General features: G+C 64.7%; 1 protein-coding gene across 1 annotated transcript in view; it reads left to right on the top strand.

Moving 5' to 3' along the window:
* Nucleotides 1-23,529, top strand: part of CAMK2B (calcium/calmodulin dependent protein kinase II beta) — a 96,019-nt gene that overhangs the window by 64,011 nt on the left and 8,479 nt on the right. The window contains exons 7-18 of the mRNA XM_032643632.1: nt 5,606-5,678; nt 8,928-9,030; nt 9,119-9,202; nt 9,909-10,003; nt 10,164-10,286; nt 10,746-10,829; nt 11,582-11,624; nt 12,589-12,663; nt 17,804-17,841; nt 18,009-18,080; nt 19,572-19,616; nt 21,181-21,229. Coding sequence (XP_032499523.1) covers nt 5,606-5,678; nt 8,928-9,030; nt 9,119-9,202; nt 9,909-10,003; nt 10,164-10,286; nt 10,746-10,829; nt 11,582-11,624; nt 12,589-12,663; nt 17,804-17,841; nt 18,009-18,080; nt 19,572-19,616; nt 21,181-21,229 — 884 coding nt within the window. The remainder of the gene's footprint in view (nt 1-5,605; nt 5,679-8,927; nt 9,031-9,118; nt 9,203-9,908; nt 10,004-10,163; nt 10,287-10,745; nt 10,830-11,581; nt 11,625-12,588; nt 12,664-17,803; nt 17,842-18,008; nt 18,081-19,571; nt 19,617-21,180; nt 21,230-23,529) is intronic.

Here is a 23,529-nt window from a genome sequence, read left to right as displayed (position 1 = left end):
TGTCAGGCTGCCCGCCTGGCGGACGCCTGCCCCATCTCCCCTGGGGTGGGTGGGAACTGGCCCACGGAGGGGCTCTCCTTGGGGTAGCTGGTGGGGGGAGAGCAGACAGAGCATGGCGGTGGGCATCGTCCTGCCCTTCCCTTGGACTTGGTCAGCCCTCATGGTGGTCGAAGGGGACCGACCTTCTCAGAGATACCATCTGCAGTGCAGCCGCTGGGAGATAGCAGGGCCCTTCCCCCAGAAGGGCAGGCCCCCCGTGACCTGCTCTGGCCCGTGCTGTGGGCCAGATGCCACCCCGACCCGTGACAGGTGTGTCACTCCTGACAGTGCATCTCAGCTTGGAGATGGCTGCGGGCCACCAATCCCGGCCCGCCCAGCCCGGCCCGCCCAGCTCCCAAGGACACACGCGTTTAAAAGAAAAAGAAAAGAGGCCGACAGTGGCCCTCTCTAGGCGGTGGAGTTACGGATGCTTTTAAATTTTTTAATCTTCTTCGTCTATTTTAAAATTTTTCTTTAATGAATATGTATTCCTTTTCTAATCAAGAAAATGAACGTTATTTTAACAAGTAGCTTTTTGTGACTTGCTTCTGCACCCCCAGGCAACCTTGCCCGTCGGTGACAGCCTGGGTCCCCGTGAGAATATGTGAGTGGGTCCCTGGTGTCACCCGGGCGCCCACAGAGCTGGGCAGCAGGAGGCTGGGGGCCTGGCGGGCGCTGGCGTGGGGTGCTGGAGCTGGGGTGAGCTGGAGTGTCAGGGCACTGGCTGCTTTTCTGAGGCTCCTTGAGGAAGGGCTTTCATTTTGCACAGCAGCCTGGGAACGACCCGTTCCCTCCGAGAGCAGGAAGACTCCATTTTGATTTCCTGCTTACAAGAAAAGTAGAAAGTGGAACAGACGCACCTCCTGCTGCTCTGAGATGCTTGGGCGAGAATGTCCCAAGTATGCGTGCCTGCCTGCTGGGTGGAGCCAGAGCCCCAGACCCGGGGTCCTGACATCTGTCAGGGCAGGACAGGAGAGGAGGTCCCCAGCGGCTGCCCCCAGGTCGGGCCCCAGGGCCCGCAGCCAGGGCAGCGCTGGGGCCAGGGGGGCTGCCTTCCAGCGGTAGCGGGGCGCCTCGGGGGGCGCTTGCCTTCACCGTCCTCATCCCACCCCCGCCTGGAGCATCCTGCCAGGGCTCCTCGGTTCTCAGCACCCACCGCTGGGCACGGCCCAGGGCCTGGCAGCCTTCCGCGCTCTGTGGTTGGTGGTCTCGCTGGAGGGGGACGTGGCCCACAGCAGAGCCCTGCTCTTGGCTGGGAGCCCCCAGTGCCCGCCTCTTCCCCATATGCCCGACGGCCACACTCCCTCCCCTGCCACGTCCCCCACGCATGCCCCGTCCCCCCAACACCTGTGTCCTCGGAGCTCCTCCCTTGCCCACTCTCACCTGCCTCCAACCTCATCTTCTCCGATGACTGCTTATGCCCCCGCCCCCACTCCCCAATTCTGTGGCTCCCTCCTGCCTGCCCGGATGGCCGGCATCCTGACCTTCCTGCCTGGGCCTCCCTTGTGGGGGCTCTCCTGGCGTTTGGGGCCCCACCCACAAATGCCTAGTTTCCTCTCACAGACTCCACCTTGCTCATAGCCAGACTACCAGGGGGGCGAGAGGGAGCGAGGGACACTCTTGGGGATCCCTTCCAGCTGGCCTCACTCGTTAAACCCGCACCTCAGGCTGCCCCTTTTCCCGGGAGTCCTGGACCCTGGAAGCGTGCTTTTGACCTTTGTGTCGGTGATTAGCCTTCAGGCGGGATGGCCTGAGAGAGTGACATGGATGCCCACGTGGGTGGGTCTCCCAGGGGCATCGTCAGGAACTGTGGCAGATGGAGTGAAGGCTTTCTCCCGCCCTGGGAGGGTGTTCCCCCAGGACCCCCAGTGAAAGGGGCCTGGGCTCTGCTGAGGCTGGAGCCCTAGACGCCCGGCCGTGGTGGTGGGCACCTTCCCGGCCAGCGTGCAGGCCTGGCCCCCGCCAAATGCGTCAGCCACCCTTCCAGTGGCCTGCCCGGGGCCGTCTGCTCAAAGCTGAGCGAGTGATGAATTTCCAACGTGTCACGTCTCTAGAGGAAGAGGAAGCAGGGCAGGAGTTGCTTTTCTGAACCTTTTTCTAACCGAGAAGGCTGGAGATTCCTCTGAGGAAGAAGTGGGATCTTTATTTTGGAGTTTGTGGGGAAAAGGAGGGGTCTTTTTCAAACCTGGGAAAGCAAAAAGTTCAAAATATTTAGAGCCCATTTTTAAAAACCCTGAAAAGCAATATGGCTCATGAGGGATGCTTACGGGGGCCCGTGAGAAGGCTGGCTGTCCCAGGGAGGGGGCGAGGGGGGAGGGGAGGAGGGGGGAGGGGCACATCTGAGGTGACAGCAGAGCCCAGAACCATGAGAATAACGTCCAGGACCCGGCCAGCGTCTGGAATGCCACTTGGGAACAATTCTGACCACAAAAGTGACTTTCTGAGTTGTTCAGAATATGAAAAAAAGGCCCCACGAGGAAGACGGCACGATGTAAATGGCAGGCAGAAGGGAGGCAGGACCTCATGACTGGCCAGGCGGCCTCATGTCCTCCAAGGCCGTGGTCTCAGCCGGGAGACCAGGGCGAGAGCAGGGTGACGAGGGCCCCGGGAGCGGCCCCCCAGAGGTCCCTGGAGGGTGGGCTAGCTGGAATGGGCCGCTCTCCAGGCAGGTGGTGTCCACCTGCAGGCCGCAGAGGCCACTGCCACGTCGGTCCCAGAGATGCTGTGAAGAATAGGCCCGGGAGACAGGCGAGCAGCGTTGCCACACTGGCTGTGGGGAGGGGGTGAGCAGACCTGCACCGTTTTCTCTTGGGGAACGTGGTTTGCTTGGCCAGCTCATTTGTGAGTACTGGGGGCTAAGCCAGCACATCTCTCCATCAGGGCGGCCACGAAGCGACCTGAGCAGGGCCTGCGGGCTGGGCGGACAGGGGCTGCGTCAGAGCTGTAGGGCTGGATTTCAGCCAACGGGCGGAGTTCTGTGATGCTCGGGGAGACATGCTGGCCCAGCAGGAGCAGTCACCCCATCTCTGGCGCTGGTTTGGGGCCCTGCATCCCCAAGAGGAGACGCGGGGGAGGGCAGAGGGCACAGCCCACCCCCATCTGAGCCGACGTATCAATCGGTGCTGCGGCCGATGGATCCCTGCCGAGAGACGTTTGGGGAACACGTTCCTACAAGGCTGGGCCTGAGGACACAATCGAGAGGAAAGAACCGACATGTCCCTGTGGTCATGGAGGCCACGGTCCGGAGCAGAGACGGACGCTGCCCAGACGCCCACACAGAGCGCAGGGCCGCCGCGTGACTGCAGTGGGGACGACGGGGGTGCCTCACGCTCGCTCGACACGGAGGAGAGTCCAGAGAGCGTCCTGGGGTTGAGAGCGGGGCAAGCTCACAAGGGTGGAGGAAGAAGAGGGGCTCGGCCCAAAGCTCAAGACTTGCAGGGCTCTCGGCAGGCCTGAGCTTGGAGCCAGATCGTTCCAGGGCTTTTGGGGAGTGGCCAGTGGCCCAGGAGATGCCGGCCCTTGGGCTGTGAGGGCTGCTGATACGCTGGAGGGAGGGGCAGGCTACCACGGGGATGGCAGGGCACACGGCACACGGCTGGGGCAGGTGTCCCCCGGGGCAGAACCAGGGTCTGGCTGCAGCGGCACAGGCGGGGGCTGGTCTGCCCCAGGGTCCCCGAGGCCCTGTATGGGGTCGGGTGCTGCAGCGTGTGGGTGATCCAGGGACTCGAGGCTGAACTCCGGGAGGATGCATTGGTGCCGCCAGCATGCCTCCCCAGGGCTCTGGGTTTGCCAGGGAGCCGCAGATTCCCGGGGACTGGGAAAGCCAGAGTCCCCTGCCCCGGGCCCTGGCTCAGTGGCCTCAGCTACAAGTGCTGGGCCTTTATCTGGCCTCTGTCTCCACCCAGCAGCCTGCCCTGACCTCAAAAGAGCTTCCCCGACCTCATGGCTGAGCTCTGCCCACGAGGAGGGAAGCCCCTGAGTGGGTCAGCCTGGGCGGCGGGAGGAGTGCTGAGCCCGTGTCTGCAGTCACGGGAGGGCTGGTGGTGGCTGGGTGTGGAGCTGGGGATGCAAGGATGGGGGTGAGGACCACAAAGGATTGTTCCTGGCAGATGAGGACGTTGTGGGAGGGGCAGGAGTGGGGAGGGAGGCACTGGGAGCAGGTCGGGGAGGAGAGCTCAGGGCGTGGGGCGGGGATGGGCTTTCCAGCCCCTGGAGGCACCTAAGGGCAGGGGGTGCTGGGGGACCGTCGCCCACAGGTTTGACCCCTGCAAACCTCAGGAATCCATCATGAGGATTCTGAGGTCTAGGTTTCCGCAGGGGGGAACTCAGGTTTACTTTTCTATGCAGCAGGTGGGCTCCAGATGTGGCCAGAGGTATTTGAGGAGGAGGCCTGGTCCTCTGTCCCTTCTCTGAGTTTGCTGTTAGGAAAACGAAGCACACCCCTGCAGCTGACCTTCAGTCACCCCACAGGGTCCAGCCATGGCAGGAAGGGTCCTGAGGGAGTCTGCCTGTGCATCCCTCGTCCCCACCCAGAGGGGCTGTGGCTGAGACCCCGGGGGTGAGCTCCAGGGAGCCTGTGGCCCTCCTGTCTCCCGTGGCTGGTAACGCTGCAGGGCTGCTGTGGGAGCCCAGGGTCTGTGCCTGGCTTTGGGGGCAGCTGGAAACTTTCCAGTCCCCTGGGGCCACCTCGGGGAGGCAGGCTCAGGCCACAGGGGCTGGGGGCATCTAGGTCTGATGTTCAGGGCACGTTGCTGAAGCACCGGTGTTGGAGGCGCCTGAGGAGAGCTGGGTCTCTCCCTCCAGCCAGTAATACCCTGGAGGGCTCGGGACTTCTCCCGGCTCTGGAAGGAAGCCCCTGGCTTGGGGCCCTGGGCTGTACCTGGCTGCCTCTTCGCCAGGAGCGCATCCGGGACCCCAGGGCTGCTAAGGAGCTGAGCTGTCTAGTGCGGCAGCCAGGAGCCAGTGTGGATGTTCAAGTTTATTCAAATGAAATGACCCCTGCCCTAGCACATGAGTGACTGGAGGCTGCAGCATTAGCGCTGCCCCAGAACAGAGGGGGGCCCTAGTGGCCAGGGCGTCACCCCACACTGCGGCACTGGCCTGCCCTCTCCCTCTCGCCCTCTCACCTCTGCCCTTTCCTGCCCGGGTTCCCCCATCTCCAGCCTGCCTTGCAGGGTGTGGGTTCAGGCCGGGCCTCCCTCCCGCAGGGCGCCCAGCTCAGGTCCAGGCTTGGCCAGCATGAGCCTGGGGAGGAGGGCCCCGGGGCCAGGCGTGTCTCCTCTGAGCAGCACTTCCAAGGGCCTGGCCCGAGGGGAAGGCAGGGTGGGGGGCGCAGGGGGCCTGGCCGGGCCTTGTGCTGACCTTTGGGGGTGAGGAAGGCTCCTCAGAGGTCCCCTCCTGGCCAGTGTCTCCTCTCCCATGTGGCAGGCTGCACCTTGATTCCCTGCTTCCCCGCGGCCCCCTGCCAGGCTGGGGACCCCCCCCAGTGCCACACAGCACCCTGCTCCTGCGCCCCCGCCCACTCTTCGGGGGCCACCCGCACTAACGCGCCTGCTGTTTGCTTCAGTCACTGCATCCAGCAGATCCTGGAGGCGGTTCTCCATTGCCACCAAATGGGGGTTGTCCACAGGGACCTCAAGGTGAGTCCCCCACCGTGCTCTGTGCCAGGTGTTTGTTGTCTGTAACTGCATGCTGCGTTTAACAGGGGGCTCTGGGCTGGGGCAGTGCGAGCGCCAGGTGTGTGCGTGGGACGTGTGCACGTGTGTGTGAAAGTGCATGTGAGAGTGCGTGTGCCTCAGCACGTGTGTGAGCACCTGTGTGTGTGAAGGTGCGTGCGTGCGAGAATGTGGGTCTGTGTGCACATGTGTATGTGTGTGTGCCTGTGTGGGCACGGGTGTATATGTGCTCACACGCACGTGTGTGTATGCGTGTGTGGGAGCATTGTGTGCACGTGCGTTCATGCATGTGTGAGAGAATATGTGCATGTGTGCACATCTGTGTGCGTGGTGTCTGTGTGTGTGCACGCATGCATGTATTTGCACACGTCCCTCCCAACACCTCTAGGCTCCGGGGCTGAGAGGGGACAGTTGTCAAAAATCAGCCTATTAACACATGTCCACTCGGGGTCTCGCTTTCTGGGCTCCGGTTGAGATTCGGACCTGGCAGGTGGGACACAGGTGATGTGCGTGCAGGTGGGGCTGATGCCTCGGGAGCAGGGGCTGAGGGACCAGCCTGGATGGTCTCTGCAAACTTCCAGCCCTTTCTTCTAGTGGCCCTTGGCTCAGCTCTGGGCAAAGTGACCATAGAGCATTTAAAACAAGGTTTGTCAGCCACAGGGCTCAGTGCGGTGGGAGGGTCTTCAGGAGGAGCTACACCCCATCCTCCCGCCTCCCTCCCTCCTTTCCCCCTCCGCCCTCCTCCTCCTCTCAATATCTCCTCCTTTCTTTGATTTTAGCTTTCTTCAAGTCTGGGTTTGGGTCAGTTTCTTCTATTGGGGGGTGGGGGGACCCCTGGGCCTGTCATCCCTGCTAAGAGACCTGCTGGTGGTGTTTGAGACCAACTTTCCCATGGGTGCTCGGGCTGAACGGGGTCACGCCCTTCCTTGGGCCACCGAGGGGTGTGTGTCTGTGAGCTAATCTTTGTGGGGCTGCTGTTGGAATGTTGTCCTGCCAGGAGCAGGCCCAGGACCCTGTCCTGTGCCCTTCACGTTCCCGCTCTCTCTCTGCATGTGCCGTGTGGTCCCCTGTCCTTTCACATGCCCACGCAGGCCCGCCGTGTCTGCCTGTCCTGTGGGTCCCCCTCTGTCGCTGTGTCTTGTCTGAATCGGCCTCATTGGGGGCCTCTGGGAAGAGGGGCCGCAGGGGAGTGGGCGCGCATCCCCCCTTGACTATGGACCCCGTGATGCATAAGTAACGTGGAGGCCAAAGCACGCAAATGGAGATGGATGCTCCCCCCAGGCCAGGTGTGCCCTGGGGGCAAACAGAATCCTTGCCGAAAAGAAGAAAGGAGTCTGCCAGGTGTCAGGGGAGCAGACTGCCCCTCCTCCTCTAGAGAGGCCTCCACCATCATGACTGAGACAGCCCCCCAGAAGCGGTGCTGTGGTGGGTGTCCTCTCAGCCAAGGTGTGGAGGGTGGAGAGAGTGGAGGGGGCTGGTGCCATTTCAGGGTGCTGCGAGGGAGGCAGGGTGGAGCCCGGGGCCAGGGCATCACTGTTCGGACCCAGCTGGCTCCCCTGCCTCTCGCCCCGCCCGGCCCCCACCCTTCTTGTCCAGCTCTTCCCAGGGACCAAGTTCACTTAGCTCCTTCTTCCTGGGGAGGAGTGCTGGTTTGTTTCCTCGGGGTGGGGGTATCTGAGCTGTAGAAGTCAGGTCAAGCCCCCAGCTGCAGTCCCTGACCCCTACGATTTCAGACTTCTTTTTTAAATTTAATTTAAAAAAATTGAAATATAGTTGATTTACAATGTTGTGTTTATTTCAGACTTCTTGATATGGGGTGTGTGGAGAGGTTGGGGTCCCCTTGCCCCACGCACATTTGCAAAATCAAGGTGTTCAGAGGTGGGCTTCCCTGGTGGTCCAGTGGTTAAGATTCCGTGCTTCTAATGCAGGGGGCGCGGGTTCAATCCCTGGTCGGGGAAGTTCCACGTGGCGTGCGCTGTGGCCAAAAGAGTTGATGGGACATGCATTAAGAAATAAACTTTAAAAAAGGAAGAAAAGGGGAGTATTAAAAAAAAGAAAGACCAATAATCCAAAAAAAAAAAAAAAAAGATGTTCAGAGGCCTCCAGGCCGTGCTGGGCAGACAGGGCTGAGTGTCCCCAGCGCACATCACCTGGAGGGACAGCACCTCGTCCAGGCAGCTGTGTGTGGGCCTGGAAGAACTGGTTTCTGCTGGGTGGGGCTGGCGTACTTCATCTCTTCCACGTGTGTCGTCCTAACACCCCAGGTGTACAAGCGGTGTTAACTCAGTTCGGTTGGTGGTGTTTGTCTTTCTTGGTGGCACCAAAGTGGCAGTGTGGTCTCAGCGGGCCTTCCCGTCAGGAGGGTGGCCTGGCGAGGAGGCCGAGGGCCCAGAGAGGCATGAGGAAGTCCAGCGGCTTTGAGCTCTGACTGCTGGGAGGTGGTGAGGCTGGTGGGATAGGCTGGGATGGGAGGGGCCCAGCGCACAGGGCACAGTGCACAGGGACCCCCTCGGGCCTTCGGGGCCAAGTGTCCCCAGTCAGGGGGCAGCAGCCTCCGCGCTCCAGTGGGACAGGGATGAATGTCCTTCCAGCTTGAGCAAGGGCGCTGCTGCCCGACTCAGGGAGGTCTGCATGGGACCTTTCCTACCTGCGGTCAAGGCAGGCCCCCTCTGGCCAGCATGGGGCCGGTGGGACTTGGTGGACAGACGTCCTGCGCTGCCAGGCTCTCAGGGCCCTCGGTTGTTCCTTCCTGCCTTTTGAGGGCTGCCGTCCTGCCAGCAGCGCCTGAGCGCTCCGGCAGGCAGTTGTCTGTGCAGCCAGCCGTGGTGAAGGGAGGGAAGCCCCTCTGCCGGTGGACGTCCTGGGCCCCTGCACAGCCTGCCAGGACCTGTAGGGTGCGCTCAGTTTTTGGTCCCAGCGCCCTGAGTTCACAAGCTTGCGCTTTGAAAGCCAGCTTCCCTCAGCTCTGGGGCGCCTGTCCCTGCCCCCCCGGGGGGTGTGGGGCAGGGACAGACTGCGGGGTGCAGGCCCGGCGGGGCCCAGAGCTCTGGGATACGCCCAAGCCAAGGGTGTCAGCTGCGCTGGGGGGACACCCACATGGTGGCGGGTCAGACCTGTGTGCCCCTGTCTGCAAAGCACTATTTTGTCCCCCTCCCTCCCGTGACACCCCCGGGTGTAAACCACACGCTCTCGGACTGGTCGCCTTCCCCGCAGCCCGAGAACCTGCTCCTGGCCAGCAAGTGCAAAGGGGCTGCAGTGAAGCTGGCGGACTTCGGCCTGGCTATCGAGGTGCAGGGGGACCAGCAGGCCTGGTTTGGTGAGTAGCCGGCTGGCCGGCTGGGGGCCAGGCTGGGGGCGTCAGCTGCCCCCGGGGCCCCTCACACGGCCCTTTCCCCTCCCGCTAGGGTTCGCTGGCACGCCAGGCTACCTGTCCCCAGAGGTGCTGCGCAAGGAGGCGTACGGCAAGCCGGTGGACATCTGGGCGTGCGGTGAGGCTGGTGTGCAGGGCGGGGTAGGGCCACAGGGCCACTGTGAGGGACCCGCCGCTGGGCTGACTCACAGGGCTACCCCCCGCTAGGAGCGGCCTCTCCACCCAGACTGGAGTCGCTAATGCGATCCTGGCTGTTGCTGAGAAGCCAACCGCCCCAGCACCTGCCCTGCGCTCTGCAGAGCGGTCTGGAGGAGGAGCGGCAGGTGCCCGGGTGGTGGATGGATGCTGGAGGGCTGGAGACCGTGCACACCACCCTGGCGGGGCCTGTCCTCTGCACGGCGGAGGGGGCCAGCCTCGGGCCTCTCCTGTGAAGTAGGGTGAGGGTAGAGCAGAGGTGAAGGAGATGTATATGCCATTACTCCGTCAGGGTCTCCAAACAGTGACACTTGCTGACGCTGGCTGCGGGGGCCGGGGGGGGGGTGTCCCACTGGACCTTGGGGGTCCCGGTGTTCTCATGGGGCTTGCTGGCTTCGGGCAGTGACCCCCACCCTAGCTGATGCTGAGAAACTGGCTGAGGGTCCCCTAGCTGTCAGGCGGCAGAGCTGGACATGTGACCCCCACGCTGGGGGTCACACAGCTGACCCCACACAGCAGCGCCCCACTGGCTCGTGGCTGCGCTGTGGGCTCCGTGGGCTGGGGCTGAGCCGCTGAGCGCAGGCGGTGAGGGTGGCAGTGCGAGGCCCTGCACTTGCGGTTCCCCGCAGGGGTGATCCTGTACATCTTGCTGGTGGGCTACCCACCCTTCTGGGACGAGGACCAGCACAAGCTGTACCAGCAGATCAAGGCCGGGGCCTACGACGTGAGTGCCGGGACCCCCCCGACCCTCCCCATCTGGGGGAGGCAGAGGCAGGGAGCGGGGTGACGCCGCCCGTTTCCAGATGAGGCCCCCCCTGGGAGAATTCTGTCTTCTGCCTGGGAAGGGGGCTTTAGGCTCCCTTGTGCGTGGCTTCCCTTCGTAGTTCCCATCCCCGGAGTGGGACACCGTCACTCCTGAAGCCAAAAACCTCATCAACCAGATGTTGACCATCAACCCTGCCAAGCGCATCACGGCGCACGAGGCGCTGAAGCACCCGTGGGTCTGCGTAAGTCGCCCCAGCCTCGGACCACCCCCCGGCGCGTTGACCCTGGCGCGCTCTCCTCGCATCCGGTGGGTCCCCTGGTTTCCCGGGGGCTGCGTGGCCTGTGGTTTTAAGGCTGGCGGGTTTAAAGACCTTAGTCCCTGGGAGACTAAGGAGCTCTGTGGGAAGAGGAGGCCCAGTCCAGGGCGTGAGGGGATAGAATAGCAAGGTGCATGAGGGACAGGTGGGGGGGCGGACGGGCCATGAGGGGTGACGGGCTGGGGGGTTAGGCAAGCAGCAGGGACAGGTGGCCTCTGGCTGCAGTGGGCGGCCGGCAGCTCTTGGCACAAGGGCCCTGGGGGTGCTGCTGCCCTGAGCCTTGCCCCGAGCCCCCTCTTTAGAGCCCCGCCTTGGGGACAGAGCTGATGCCCCTCAGGGCTCCTTGCAGCGTGTGACCCCCTCCTCCCTCCCCCCTCCCCACAGCAACGCTCCACTGTGGCCTCCATGATGCACAGGCAGGAGACCGTGGAGTGCCTGAAAAAGTTCAATGCCCGGCGGAAGCTCAAGGTGAGATGCCGACCCCAGTGAGGGCCAGGGTGCCACGCCAGGCACACGTGCTCACCCACCCAGAGGGGCCGAGGGCCCTGTCCTGGGAGCAGCTGGAGGGGCTCGGGCAGGCCTGTGGGGGTCCCAGTCACCTAGGATGGGCGGCTCGTCAGCGCCGTCCCAGACTAGACCCCCCATGACAACAACACCAGAGGTGCCCAGACGTGAGCCTGGCCCCCAGGTGCACAGCTGGTCCCTCCTCAGCCGCCCACACCGCCCATGTGGCATTCCTGGGGCTCCCTGGGGGGAAAGGCGCCCTGTGGTCGGTCATACTCTCTGAGCGCGAGAAGGCTGAGAAGCTTCTGACCTGGGGCAGGTTTGGTCAGGAGATCAGCTGAGCTCTGCTGCTTGCGTGGGCAGGGGGAGGGCGGGAGGGAGGGTGGGGGGCCCTGGGCAGGGAGGCCGTTGGGCGCCAGGCCCGCCCTCCCGACAGGCTGCTCTGTGCTGAGAGTGTCCAGGCCTGGCGGCTGGCGTGCACGTGCCTGTCAGGGAGAGGAGGCGCCGTGGGGAGAGGCAGACCCCCAGCTGCAGCCCCGGGGGGTCTTGACGCCTTTAAGAGCTGGGCTCAGTGGGCAGTTTAGGACCTGGGGTGCCTCCCTGTTTTAATGCTGGACGTGGGTGGCATGTCTGGGTGCAGCTGCCTCTCTGCGAGGCCATGACTCGAGGTGCGGGCGGGGGTCTCCGCCTGGCCTCAGCTGTGTGTCTCTCCCCAGGGCGCGATCCTCACCACCATGCTGGCCACGCGGAATTTCTCAGGTGAGTAGAACCTTCTCCAGGAGGAGCAGGCCTACGGCGGGAAGGCTGGGGAACGACCTGCCACCAGCTGCCTGCCGTGTCCTCACCCCACTGTCCCCTCCTCTGCTGCTGGCCCGGCCCGACCTTCCGCCCTCTGAGACCCTCGGGCCACAGAGGAGGCCTGGGCTACGGCCGGGCCCCGCGAGGGCACGTCCCTGAGTGTTGGGTCTGTGTCTGAGCTGCCCGCCGGCCGGGCCGCAGCTCCGTGTGTCTGTCCAGGCGTTGGTCGGCACCTCTGTGGCCTCGTTGTTGTCCTGAATCCTCTGAGCACCCGTTCTGTGTGTGGGTTAGGGGGCGGCTAGAGGAGGCTCCGGATACTCTGGCTGGCGGCCGCCCAGCCGGGCGCCGAGGGTGGGCAGGGCTGGGGGTGTGCGGCCGCTCTGGGGGGCTGTCGGCGACCCTGAGGCCATGGGCCCAGGCGGGCCCAGCGGGGACAGCGTCACCCGAGCGGGGCCGCTGCCCCCTGGCGCTCCTGTGGCTTGTCTGTGGCCTGCGATGCTGGTGCGGGTGCGTCTGTGGTCCGTCCTCGTTGTCCGTTTGCATCAGCACGCGCCCCGTCCTGTTACTTTTGCTGTGAGGCTGGGCTGGGGGGCGGGGGGCTGGGGGTTGTGAGGCTGGGCTGGGGGGCTGGGGCTGGGGGGCTGCTGTCACACCAACACTGACAGGACGCGTCCTGTCCGCACGCCCAGCCTGGCACCCGGAAGGCCCCGCTGGGGTTTTCCAAGGAGAAAGGAGGCAAATGCTTTTCCAGTGTCAGTCGGTCTCCATCTTGTTTTCACGCTCCTGTGAAGGGATTCTGGAACCATCCGTCACCTAAACTTTGACTCTAATCTTCTTCTGCTTCCTTTGTCTCTTCTCTTCCCTCACCTCGCCCACCCCTCGTCTGTGTCCGCCCCTCCCCTCGTCTCTAACCCGGTGCTAACAGTGGGCAGACAGACCACCGCTCCAGCCACAATGTCCACCGCGGCCTCCGGCACCACCATGGGGCTGGTGGAACAAGGTAGATGTCCCGCCTGTCGGCATGCAGGTCCCTTCGCTGCACGCAGCCGCCGGCTGGGCCTTGAGAGCCTCCCCAGAGGCCCCGGGAGCCCCTGCTCCCGCCGTGGACACGCCCACAGAGCCCCCGTGGGCAGGGAGGCAGCCCCAACTGTCCCAGCGGCCTCAGACCCCACCTATTTCAGGAGGGGCCAGGCTAGCTGACCCCTGAGCCGAGTTGCCCTCCGTGCCTTTGACCGAATTCCCCAGTCCTGGTTCCTGAGTCTGGGGGTCAGGAGACCCCTCTGGTCAGAGCCCTTTGCTGTCTCAGTCTCCATCATGACCCCCGTTCAGAATGACCTTGACACCAACCCCAGGAAGCCTCAGGGCTGCTGCTGGGAGTTCAAATCCCGAGTGGGGGCCCTGGGGAGAAGGGCGTGGGCAGAGACCCTCCCCCGTGAGAGCCCACTGGCCACCCTGGCCACCCCCGACCTGTCCCGCACACGCGCCCAGGGCCCTGCCCTGCGCTTCCAGCCGCTCGCACGGAGCCGGTGGTCTGTGCTGAGTCCCAAACACGCACGTCTGCCCCGTGAGCCTCAAGACGGGGCCCTCGGCCACCCAGAGAATGACTCTGAAGGCCTCCTCTTGGTTTCTTTCTATGAGGCCCCCGTTACCTCGTCCCCACCCTGTGAGGGGAGAGGCTCATTCTGCTAACCTGTGTCCCAGTCTGTGAGGGGCAGACCTCCCAGAAGGCCCATGCCAGCTCCCGCTCATCCAACCGTGACCTTGGCCGCATCACATGAGGCTAGTGGACCCCAAGACTTCCTAGTGGGCCCATGGCCCCAGCCCAAGCTGAGGGTGGCACAAGTGTAGGGCGGGCAGAGCCAGCTGCAGCTGAGGGGCCTAGAAGAAGCCCGGCATTTCCTGCCGGTGCCTCGAGTGTCGGCCGGGAGAGGGCAGACGCCCAGCCCCTCCCAGGCCCAGGCCCTTTCTTTTTTCTTTTTTCCTTTTTTTTTTGGTGGGGGATACGCGGGGCTCTCACTGCTGTGGCCTCTCCCGTTGAGGGGCACAGGCTCCAGACGCGCAGGCTCAGCGGCCATGGCTCACGGGCCCAGCCGCTCCGCGGCATGTGGGATCTTCCCGGACCGGGGCACGAACCCGCGTCCCCTGCATCGGCAGGCGGACTCTCAGCCACTGCGCCACCAGCGAAGCCCCCGGGCCCTTTCTTTACTGCACATCCAGCCCAGCTCTTACCCCGTGACCCCCCACATCCAGCCCAGCTCTTACCCCGTGACCCCAGAGGACCCCGGCTGCTGCCTCCTGGGGCTTTCAGGGCAGGGCTGTCCTCAGCAGGAGGGCCTGTGCTCCTTCCGTGAGCCCGGTGACGGGTCCAGCAGGCAGGCCCCCGGGGTCGTCCTGAGTCAGCTTCATTTTCTGGGCCTTTCCGGAGCACCTGAGAGGGAGGGGGGGCAGTGGGACACGGGACAGTGAGACTAGGGGCTCCTGGTGAAGCCGGGGGCGGGGCAGCGGTGAGCGAGGCAGGCGCCTCTGAGCCGCTCTCTGCCCGGGGCTCCCACCTGCAATGCCCACTGCCTGCAAGGGGATGTGGAGCGTCCGTGCATGAGGCCGCGAGCATGTGCGGCTCCGCCCCCGGCGCCCAGGGCCGCTCTGTCCTGGGGGTGGTCCGTGCATGTGGACGGAGCCCAGCATGGCTGTCCCTGAGTGACGAGCTAGGGGACGAGGTAAAGGCTGGGCCCTGTGGGTTGAGCCCTCATCCCCGCTAGGTCAGCCCACCTCAGCCAGTGCGTTGGACCCAGCAGACACGGCAGGCAGGGGGCTCAGTCCCAAGGCCATCGCTTCTCTGTGGATGACGGCCTCTGGGGTGACGTAGTGCCCTCGGCCAGCGGAAGCCCGGGTGTCTTTATAGATCTCTTGCAGTTCATCAAGGTGCCCTGGTCAGTCCCACTTGGCCTTCACCAAGAGGAGACTCAGGCAAACTGCTGGGGTGGCAATGATGACCTGGCCCCAAGGACCCGGGCTGGGGTGGGGCAGAGGGTCTCTGCTTGTCTCCGGGGGTCTAGGGCGCCTGGTTGGTCCACCTTGGCTCCTGCTGTGTAGTAATGAATTCGACTTGAGGAAACGCAAAGGAAACTCCCTATGCCTTTGACCGCTAGTGTAGACGGGAGTCAACAGGATTCTGGAATTATTCTCAGACAGAGATGTGAATTTCCAGGAAACACGGCGGCCAGGAGCTGAGCTCAGGAAGACGGCAGCTGTGTGTCCAGACACCCTGTACCCAGACACGCAGGTGTAGGTTACAGGGGTTCTCAAGGAGGAGTGTTCGGGAATCGATTACAAGGACAGGTGTCTGCTACAGGGCATCCTGGAGCCTGGGCCGTGGTGGCGGACTGAGTCCCCTGAGGGGTGGCTTGTTAGGGAGTGGAACTGGTACCGTCCCGTGTAGCACGGTCTGGAATGTGGGTTTTGATAGAATCAGGGACTGAAGGGAACCCTCTTAAGACCCAGGACTGTCCCAGGGTCTGACCCAGGGGCCCCCCTTTCCTGCCCAAGGGGAAGACCAGGCAGAGCTGACTCTGCCCCCACCAGGGCACTGGGCTGGCCCTGGCCGGACTTCTCAGACCAGCACTGGCGTGCACCGGCTCTAACTCAGCCGGCCAGGAATGCCGCTGGCCAAGGCTGTGTGGCACTGGGAGGTGACTCTCCCCAGACTGCCCACCTTAAATTGGGGGCGGGGGTCAGCTTGCTCGTCTGCTCAGCTCTCACGACGAGTGCCTTCAAGACGGGCTGGACCCCACTTTCCTCCAGCTGTGTCCAGCCAGCTGGTCGGCCAGCATAGACAGGGTCCCTGGGCTCTGTGACCACAGCACGATCCCCACTTCGGGGTCAGTAGGGAGGCTAGGGCCATGCTGGTCAGGAGTGAGGCTGCAGGCCCTGGAGGCCCGGGAGTTCCCATGGCTGCAGGGCTCGATTGTTCCTCTGTGGTGAGTTACAGGCATGCGGACGTAGCTGCCACCTGGGAGGTTTTCACAGTCCCCGCAGTGGGAAGTGGGTTGTGGCCCTGAGCAGGCGGCATTTCTGGTCCTGGACGCCCGCGGAGCAGGGCTGCCAGGGTAGCAGGGTGTGATCCCGAGTCCGGCCTCACCAGGTGAGGCCTCGCCCTTGGGAGGATGAACTGGGGGACGAGGAAAGGGATGACCTGTGGTCCCTTCACTCGCTGGGGTACTGTGATGCTTCTCACGGGGTGAAGCCCACCGGGCAACAGGGTTGGGCCAGGAGTCAGGTTTCTCGTTAAACTTTGGCTGGTGGATCCTGGGAGGGAAGCTTGAGGGAATTGATGGGTCCGTTGGGGAGGAAGGCTGGGAACTGAGGCTGCGCCCAGTGTAGCAGGTCTCCGATAACCCTGCGGGGCCCTCTGGCTGGGGGCAGCCACCTGTGTGCCAAAGCAAAGCCCGGAGGGCGGCGATGGCCACCTGGACAGGGAAAGGCGATCAGCAGGGGGTGGCCCAGCGGCCTGGTCACTGCACTGGGGACCTCGACCAGTGGTTCTCGAACTGAAGCAGCGTCAGGATCCCCCAGAGCAGATGAACAGTTAAACCGATGCCGAGCCCACCCCCGAGTTTCTGTCTCAGGAGGTCTGGGGCAGCCCAGGCGATGAGATGCTGACGTTGCTGGCGGGGGCGGGGGTGGGGTCCAGGGGGACCGCACTTTGAGAATCGCTGCATCTCTCTGGGTCTTTCTGATGTGCCGGCCGAGTCAACGGCCTCCAGGGATGTTCCCAGCAGGAAAGGTCCCCCCTCACAGGCCTGCTGGGGGCCACCCTCCGCCCTCTGGGCAGGCGGCCTCCCCTTCAGGGCTGGCCAGCCAGAGCTTTTGGAGCCGGCGGTGGGGACTGTGCCACCTTCCTTCCAGGGCGAGGGACCCCACCCTCCGGCATCCGACCCCAGGGCTGCTTCTCTAACCTGCACCGGCTGTCCTGGGGCACCGCTTGGTGTGAGCGTGGGCAGGGCGGGTGAGGCAGGAGCCGCTGAGCCCCGGGCTGCAGACTTGCGCTCCCTGCCTGAACGTCCACAAACCTTGTTTTCTCTCTCTTCTCTCTTCCTCACTCCTCTCCTCCCCTTCTCACCTTTCCTTTTCCGTAAGGTAAGCTGACTTCCTTTGTTTTTATGCTGGGGGGCTAAGGGCCTGTGGGCTGTGGCAGGTCAGGGCCCCTGAAGCTGGCTCACAGAGAGGCAGAGGCAGAGCCGGGCCGCCCCCGACCTCCTCCCCGGGGGGTGCCGGGAAGGCTGGGATGAGACGGGCCGTCTGCTGGGCCTGGGCTTCTGAGGGGTGGTGGGAACCTGGGATGCAGGTGGCTCTTTGGACCCTCCCCCAGGTGTGTCATCCTGTTGATGTCACTCGGAGCTTAAGGTCCTTGGTGGGTGGGCACAGAGGCCCGAGTTGGCCCAGTCAGTGCTGCCAGAGCAAGGCCGAGCGGTGGCCCCAAGGCTCGGGCTGCGGGGTGGTTTAAGAGGGAGAGTGAGGCTGCCCCCCGGGGCTCTGAGCTGAGAGGCGTGGCCTGAGGCCTGGCGGTGGGACCAGAGCTCTGAGTCCAGTCTGCCAGGGGAGGGGGGCCAGGAGGCTGAGAGCAGGCACCTGGGGTTGGGGCAAGCCCCTCCCTTTGTGGGTGGCCAGCTGCAGCCCACCCACCCCTGCCTGAGAACATTGGGGTGCCTACCACTCCAACCTGCTGTCCCGCCCTGTGTTCCCATCTCGGGTGAGGGGCAGCGCCCTGCCTTCCTTTTTGGGGAACCTGCATGCTGCCCTCCCGGAAGCTGCTGGTCACAGGTGGGAGGAGAAACCTTGGTGTCCTCCAAGGTCATGGCGGATGGCCAGGGGGAAAGGCCGTGTCCCGGGGACGAGGGTCCTCGGGCAGCGCTGGCCAGGCCTTCCCCAGGGCGGCCCTGCTCGGCACAGGACACAGGCCCGCTCTGTCCCCAGCTGGGCGCAGAAGCTACCTCTGCCTTGGGACCTTGGGTCGCCTGCTCGCTCAATCTTGGGGAGCCCAGGCTCCTCGCAGGCCCCCGAGGCTGCCTCACGCTGAGGGGGTGGGCTGTCCTGGGACCCGGGCCCCTCACTCATCACATCTGTTTCCTCCAATGCAGCAGCCAAGAGTTTACTCAACAAGAAAGCAGACGGAGTCAAGGTGAGGCGCTGGCTTGGCCCTGGGGGGTCTGCCCCCCACCCCCGCCGCCGTCTCGAGCCTACAGCTTTGCCCAATCCCTGAAGCTCCCTCTGGGCCTCCTCCCCACCCAAGGAAGGGGCGTGACCCCCTCATTCTCTCCCTAATGGCTTCTCTTCCTCTCTCTGCAGCCCCAGACGAATAGCACCAAAAACAGTGCGGCTGCCACCAGCCCCAAGGGGACGCTTCCTCCAGCTGCCCTGGTACTGAACCCCTCGTCCCCCCGCTTCTCGGCCCTCCCGTACCCCGGCTGTGTGGTAGCCACCTGTCGGGAGGCCTGGGGTAAAGCTGGGGTGTGGCTGCCAGCCTGTCTCTGACAGATGACACTTAGCCCTTCCAGCCCCACCGCCGCTCAGGTGTGGGGGTGAGGGTGGACTCCAGTTCAGGCCGTGCCGGAGAGCCGCTCTGGGTGCAGCGAACAGGCCCCTGCTGACTTGTGGGTCAGCAGTGAGAGCCCATCAGGGACGGAGCCGGTGAGGCTGAGAGCCAGGATCCAGGGCACCAACCTTGCTCGGCCTCTCTGCTCGCAACGGGCTGACCCCCCGTTGATGGGCCCAGGCAGACTGTGCAGGGAGAGTGGCCTGGGGGTCGGGGGTGAGGACAGGCTAGGCGGTGGGGACTCCCCCGCCAACCCCTCTCCTGGGTGCTGCAGGGGTGTGCTGTCTTGGAGGTGGGGGCCTTTGGTTTCTCCCCAGGAAGAATGGGTGGGCCTGACCTTAGCTTCAGAGCCCGGTGATCTGGAGGGAGACAGAGACCCCTTGGTGGTTTCCCTGGTGACGGCCCGGCAGCAGCTCTCGGGTCTAGGGCAGCAGCAGCCATGGCATTTCCCATCAGAGTCTGTGTCCTGCAGGCCCCGACGCAGGTGTGGGGAGATACACTTCTATGGCTGTGCGGGCCTGTGGCTACCTGGAGGGTTCAGGGGGTTCCTGCTGGGGAGGGCTGGGCAGACGTGAGGTCAGAGGGACCCGCCAGCACCAGCCCTCACCTGGAGGGTCCTGTCCAGGGGATGGAACTGGTGGTGCAGGGTTGTGGCCAGCGGGTACTGGCCCTCCTGCCCAGTATGCTGTGTGCCTGTGGTGTCTCGTGTGGAGCAGGCCATCCCGAGAAGCTGGGGTTTGCTGGTCCACAGGTTCTGAGTTGCTGAAAGCACACTTGGTGTCCCGGCGGGCCCCAGGCCGTGCTTCTGGGAGTGAGCCCTGGACCGCCCGTGGAGAGGCTGGGTTTGCCGAATGGCCATCCAGCGAGTGGGAGGGCGGTCTTGGCCCAGGAGGGGAGGGTCCCACATGCCGGCCTCGCAGCCAGCCCCGTCTCGGACCCCATCCATCCCATGTGCCACCCCACCCCCATGACATCTTCAAACTGTGCCCCGCCCATGCCGAGGCAGAGGGCCCGGCTGCAAAGGGAGGGGGCGGTGCGCCCGAAGCAGGGCACCCAGCGTGTGGCTTCTCGCCACCGCCCTCAGGCGCACGCTCTCCATCGCCCTCCTGTCGCAGGCGCCGGCGAGGTCCCGGCAGGTCTGCTTGTTCCATCCACATCGTCCCAGGTTTCTCTCCAGCTGCTCTGCTCCCCGCTGGCCATCTGCCGCCCTGCTGAGCTGCCACCCTCTCCTCTCCTCTCCTCTCCTCTGGGGGGCCTCCACTCTCCTCCTCTTCTCACTTCCCTCTTTCTTTCCTCTGTGCTTCCTTCTTCTGTAGGAACCTCAAACCACCGTCATTCATAACCCAGTGGACGGGATCAAGGTACTGCGCGTTCCTCGCCGCCCTCTTGGGAGCGTCTGCTCAGGCAGTAGGCAGACCCCCTGGCCCTGGGGAAGCTCTGGGATGTTGACCCCGGGGAAGCATTTGTGCCAAGACAACTGTGCAGGGACCCCTCCCAAGGCAGGACAGAGCCCCCCAGGTCCACGGGCTGCTCCCTTTTGGGGAAAGGCCCCAGGTGCGGCCCTTTTTGGAGGCATGGTTGTACCAAGTCCACGGTGGACACAGGAGCCTGGGCTTCCTCATGTCCTGAGCAGGGTCCACTTCTCAGACCCTCTCCATCCTGCCTTGGCGATGGCCAGGTCCAGCCTAGCCAGGAGCAGCTGAATGCAGGGCCCATTTCAGAGGCTCAGGGCGCCAGGAAGAGCCTGGGTGTCCTCCGTGATGCGCGGCCAGGGCTGCGTGCTCCGGGGGAGAACGGCTGGCGTGGGCTGCCCGGCGTGCCCCCAAGTGTGGGGCGGGGGAGAGGGGAGCAGCACAGACTCCCCCTGACCTCACCCGTCGCTCGTCGCCTCTGCCCGCTGCGCCTGGTGCTGCCCGCTGAGCTGACCCCTCCTCCTGCCCCTCCTCTGTGCTCTGGCATCAGCTCCCATCCCATCTGCATCTTCACCCCGGGGCCAGGGAAGGGGCTGGCTCTCTGGGGTGGGGGGAGGGATGGGTGGGCGGCCACGCTGTGTTTCCAGAACTGGACTTCCACCTGGGCCTGGGATCCTCAAAGGGTCCCCACACACCCCAGCCATGGGCCAGGACCAGGGGGCCTTGGGCAACTGGCTCTGGGCCGGCCCCCAGGCTCAAGGTGCTAGGAAGAGCCCGGGTGTCCTCTGTGACTCGGGGCCAGGGATGGGTGTTCCTAGGACGCTGTGTCTGGAGTGAGGCTTCTGGGGCTGTGGTGTGAGCCCTGATCCTATAACCTGTAGACACCCGCCTTCCTGGCCCAGGGCCCAAAGCAGTGTGTCCTGTGAGGGGGCTGGAGGGGGCGGGGGGTCCCTTGGGGACCCTGTTAAGATGTTCCTTCTGAGGACCATGCAGACCTTCTGGGGACCCGGTGACAGGTGGCTGGCACCTGGCTTTATATCTGAAGGGCAGTAAGCCAGGAGTGAGGTAGGAGGTGCTGGGGCCCCCTCTCTGCACTTAAGGCCACCTGAGAGGTAAGGCCAGGCCTGGCGGGAAGGTCCGGGCCTGGGGAGGAGGTGTGGTCGCTGCTGCAGTCTGTCTGGGCCAGGCCAGGGCTCCGGAGCAGCTACTGGAAGCTTCCGCCCTGTCTGCCAAAATGCACGGGCTGTGGGTGACTTTCTGCTTCACTCGGAGTCTTGGAATTCCAAAAAGCTTGTTTTCCTCTCTTGTTAATGAGTCCTCTGAGCACATGGAGTCTTTCCACTGGGTGTGCCTTGTGGGGAGAAGGGGAAGTTGGGGTCCTCAGCTGTTGGGGACATGGCGGCCCAGCCTGGGGACAGGTGAGCCCTGGGGCTGGTGTGAAGCTCCAGCGCTGCCTGTGGGTTTCTGGGGTTCAGGCCACGTCCTGACCCGTTGTCTCCCCGTGTCTCCCCAGGAGTCGTCTGACAGCACCCACACCACCATAGAGGACGAAGACACAAAAGGTACCCCAGCTCCCCACCTGCGGGGGCAGTGGGGCGGGCCACTGGCGGCTGGGGAGCTGGGATGGAGAAAGGCCGAGGCCTGTGGTGCGGGCGTGTGCCCAAGGGCTGACCCTGCTCAGGGCTGCAGTCCCACCTGAGCCTGGGTACAGACCGGCGCCGGGCAGTCTCCGGCATAGCATCCAAGCAGAGCCTGTCGGGCCCGGGCTCCCTGAGCAGCGAGGAAGCCACTGCCCGGGGTGGGCCGGTTCTCTGCACGGGCCCCCAGATTGCTCTGGGGGCTGTGTGCCCAGTTCCCACGGTTGAATTTGCTGTTTCTTCCCTCAAAGGTCCTTAAACCTGTGGCTGCCCGGCTGCCAGTCGATTCGGGGAAGGGCAGCAAGGGGCGTTTCCTGGGCTCGTTGTGGGATTGGGGGGTGGACTGCAGAGACTCGAGCTCCCACCCACTCTCAGGGCTCCCAGGCCGAGCTGGGCCGTGCTCCGTCTGTGCCCCACAAGGGCCCCAGGGTGCCGGGCACCGTGTGCTCACCCAGGGCCCCCTCTTCCACCCTCAGCTTTCTCAGCTGCCCCCAGGGAGGGGATCTGGTCCCCCCTCCACTCAGGCCAGGCCGCCCATCCCCACATGGAGGGCCCGCCTGACCCTCTCAGCCACGCGCTTGTAGATGAGCGCTGGGTGCCCTCGGGGCTGCCCCTGGGCTGGACAGTGGCCACTCGGCCAGTTTAGGGGGGATGCAGTGACCCTGTCCTGAGTACCCTCCCTGCCCCAGAGTGGAAGCGAGCATAAGGCTTTGGCCTCTGGACGCAGGGAGGGTGGACGTTCATGTGTTTTCTCCAGACTGCAGGCCCCAAACCATCAGCATGGAGCATGGAGGTCTGCAGACCTCTCCCAGGCCCTGTCCTGTGGTTCTGTCCCTGCCTCAGCAGGCTGGGGGCCTGAGGCAGCCCGAGCCTGCAGGAGCACAGGGGAGCGGGCCAGCCCGACCAGCCTCGTCCCAACCCCTTGTCTGGCTGGGGGAGGGTGGGCAGATGCCCGAGGGGCCTCGCGGGGCGGGGCAGGGCAGGGCAGGGACAGGGGCCCCGGGGGCCTCTCACCTCAGCTGTGTCATCCGTCAGATGCGGAGAAGCCTCGGTGGGCCCAGGCCTGGCCTCTGCTGGCCTTGGCACACAACCTTCCCACCTGGAGGCCGGCCTTCGAAGGCCCCGTGTCCAGCCCTGCACGCGGTCCTGTGTCTGCCTCACATACCTGCTGTGATCGCACAGCCCTGGGTGCGCGGGGGTGATGGCGCTCCAGGAGCCCTGGACCCCACCACGTGGTTCTCCAGCTTAGCCCCTCTCCTTCTCCTGCACTCCCCCTCCTCTCCTGCGTGTCCTCACCTGCATGTTCACGTCTCGTCTGTCCGCTCAGCCCCCAGGGTCCCTGACATCTTGACCTCCGTGAGGAGGGGCTCGGGGACCCCAGAAGGCGAGGGCCCCCCGCCCTGCCCGCCTCCGGCTCCCATAAGCCCCCTGACCACCCCATGTAAGTAGCCGGGCCCCTGCTGCTGCGGGGGTCTCCCTGAAGGGCCTGCAGCTCCTCTGAGGGGGCGCTTGAGAGCCAAGGGCCGGCCGAGCTTGGGCACCAGCCTGACCCCGACAGCCCCCCTCTGAGGCTCCCCAGGGCCTCTGCCCCTCAAGCCCCACTCCGTGCGGGCCTTCCCCACTGGCCTGGGGGGGCCGCCCGGTCCACCGTTCTGCTCTGGTGTCAGGGCCAGGGCTCCTTGATGCTGAGACAGGCCCCAGGGCAGCAGAGAGCAGGGGCCCTGCTTCTTCTCCCCCAGCCTCGCCTGGCAGCCTCCTCATATGTCTGCCTCCTGTCCACCCAGCCCCCAGAATCTGTGACATCCTGAGCTCCGTGAGGAGGGGCTCGGGGACCCCGGAAGCTGAGGGCCCCCCGCCCACCCCATGTAAGTAGTGCCCCAGGCCTGCTGCTTCTGCTGCCCAGCGGCTCCTGCGTCCTGCCGTGCACGGCCTCAGCTGCTCCCAGGCCAGGCTGCCGAGGCCTGGCTAACTGTGTGGCCTGGCTGGCCGTCGGGGGGCACATGCGCTAACTACCCCCCAGCCCGGTTCCCTGACCCTCACCTCCCACACTGCTCCCCGCACTGCTGTCCGGGGCCCCAGGCCTCTCCCCCAGAGGGTCTCCCAGGCCCAGGGCAGCCGGCAGGGCCCCTCTGAGGCCGCCCACCCACGTGCCCTGCCCCTCGGACCCTGGGCCGTGCCCTTGCCAGTCACGCTGACTCCGTGTGGGCCCCGGGGAGCCTCGGGGA

Source organism: Phocoena sinus, chromosome 9 (assembly GCF_008692025.1).
Source record: "Phocoena sinus isolate mPhoSin1 chromosome 9, mPhoSin1.pri, whole genome shotgun sequence".
Taxonomy (NCBI): domain Eukaryota; kingdom Metazoa; phylum Chordata; class Mammalia; order Artiodactyla; family Phocoenidae; genus Phocoena; species Phocoena sinus.
The sequence above is the reverse complement of the archived record's forward strand: the minus strand, read 5'-3'. Positions and strand labels throughout refer to the sequence as shown.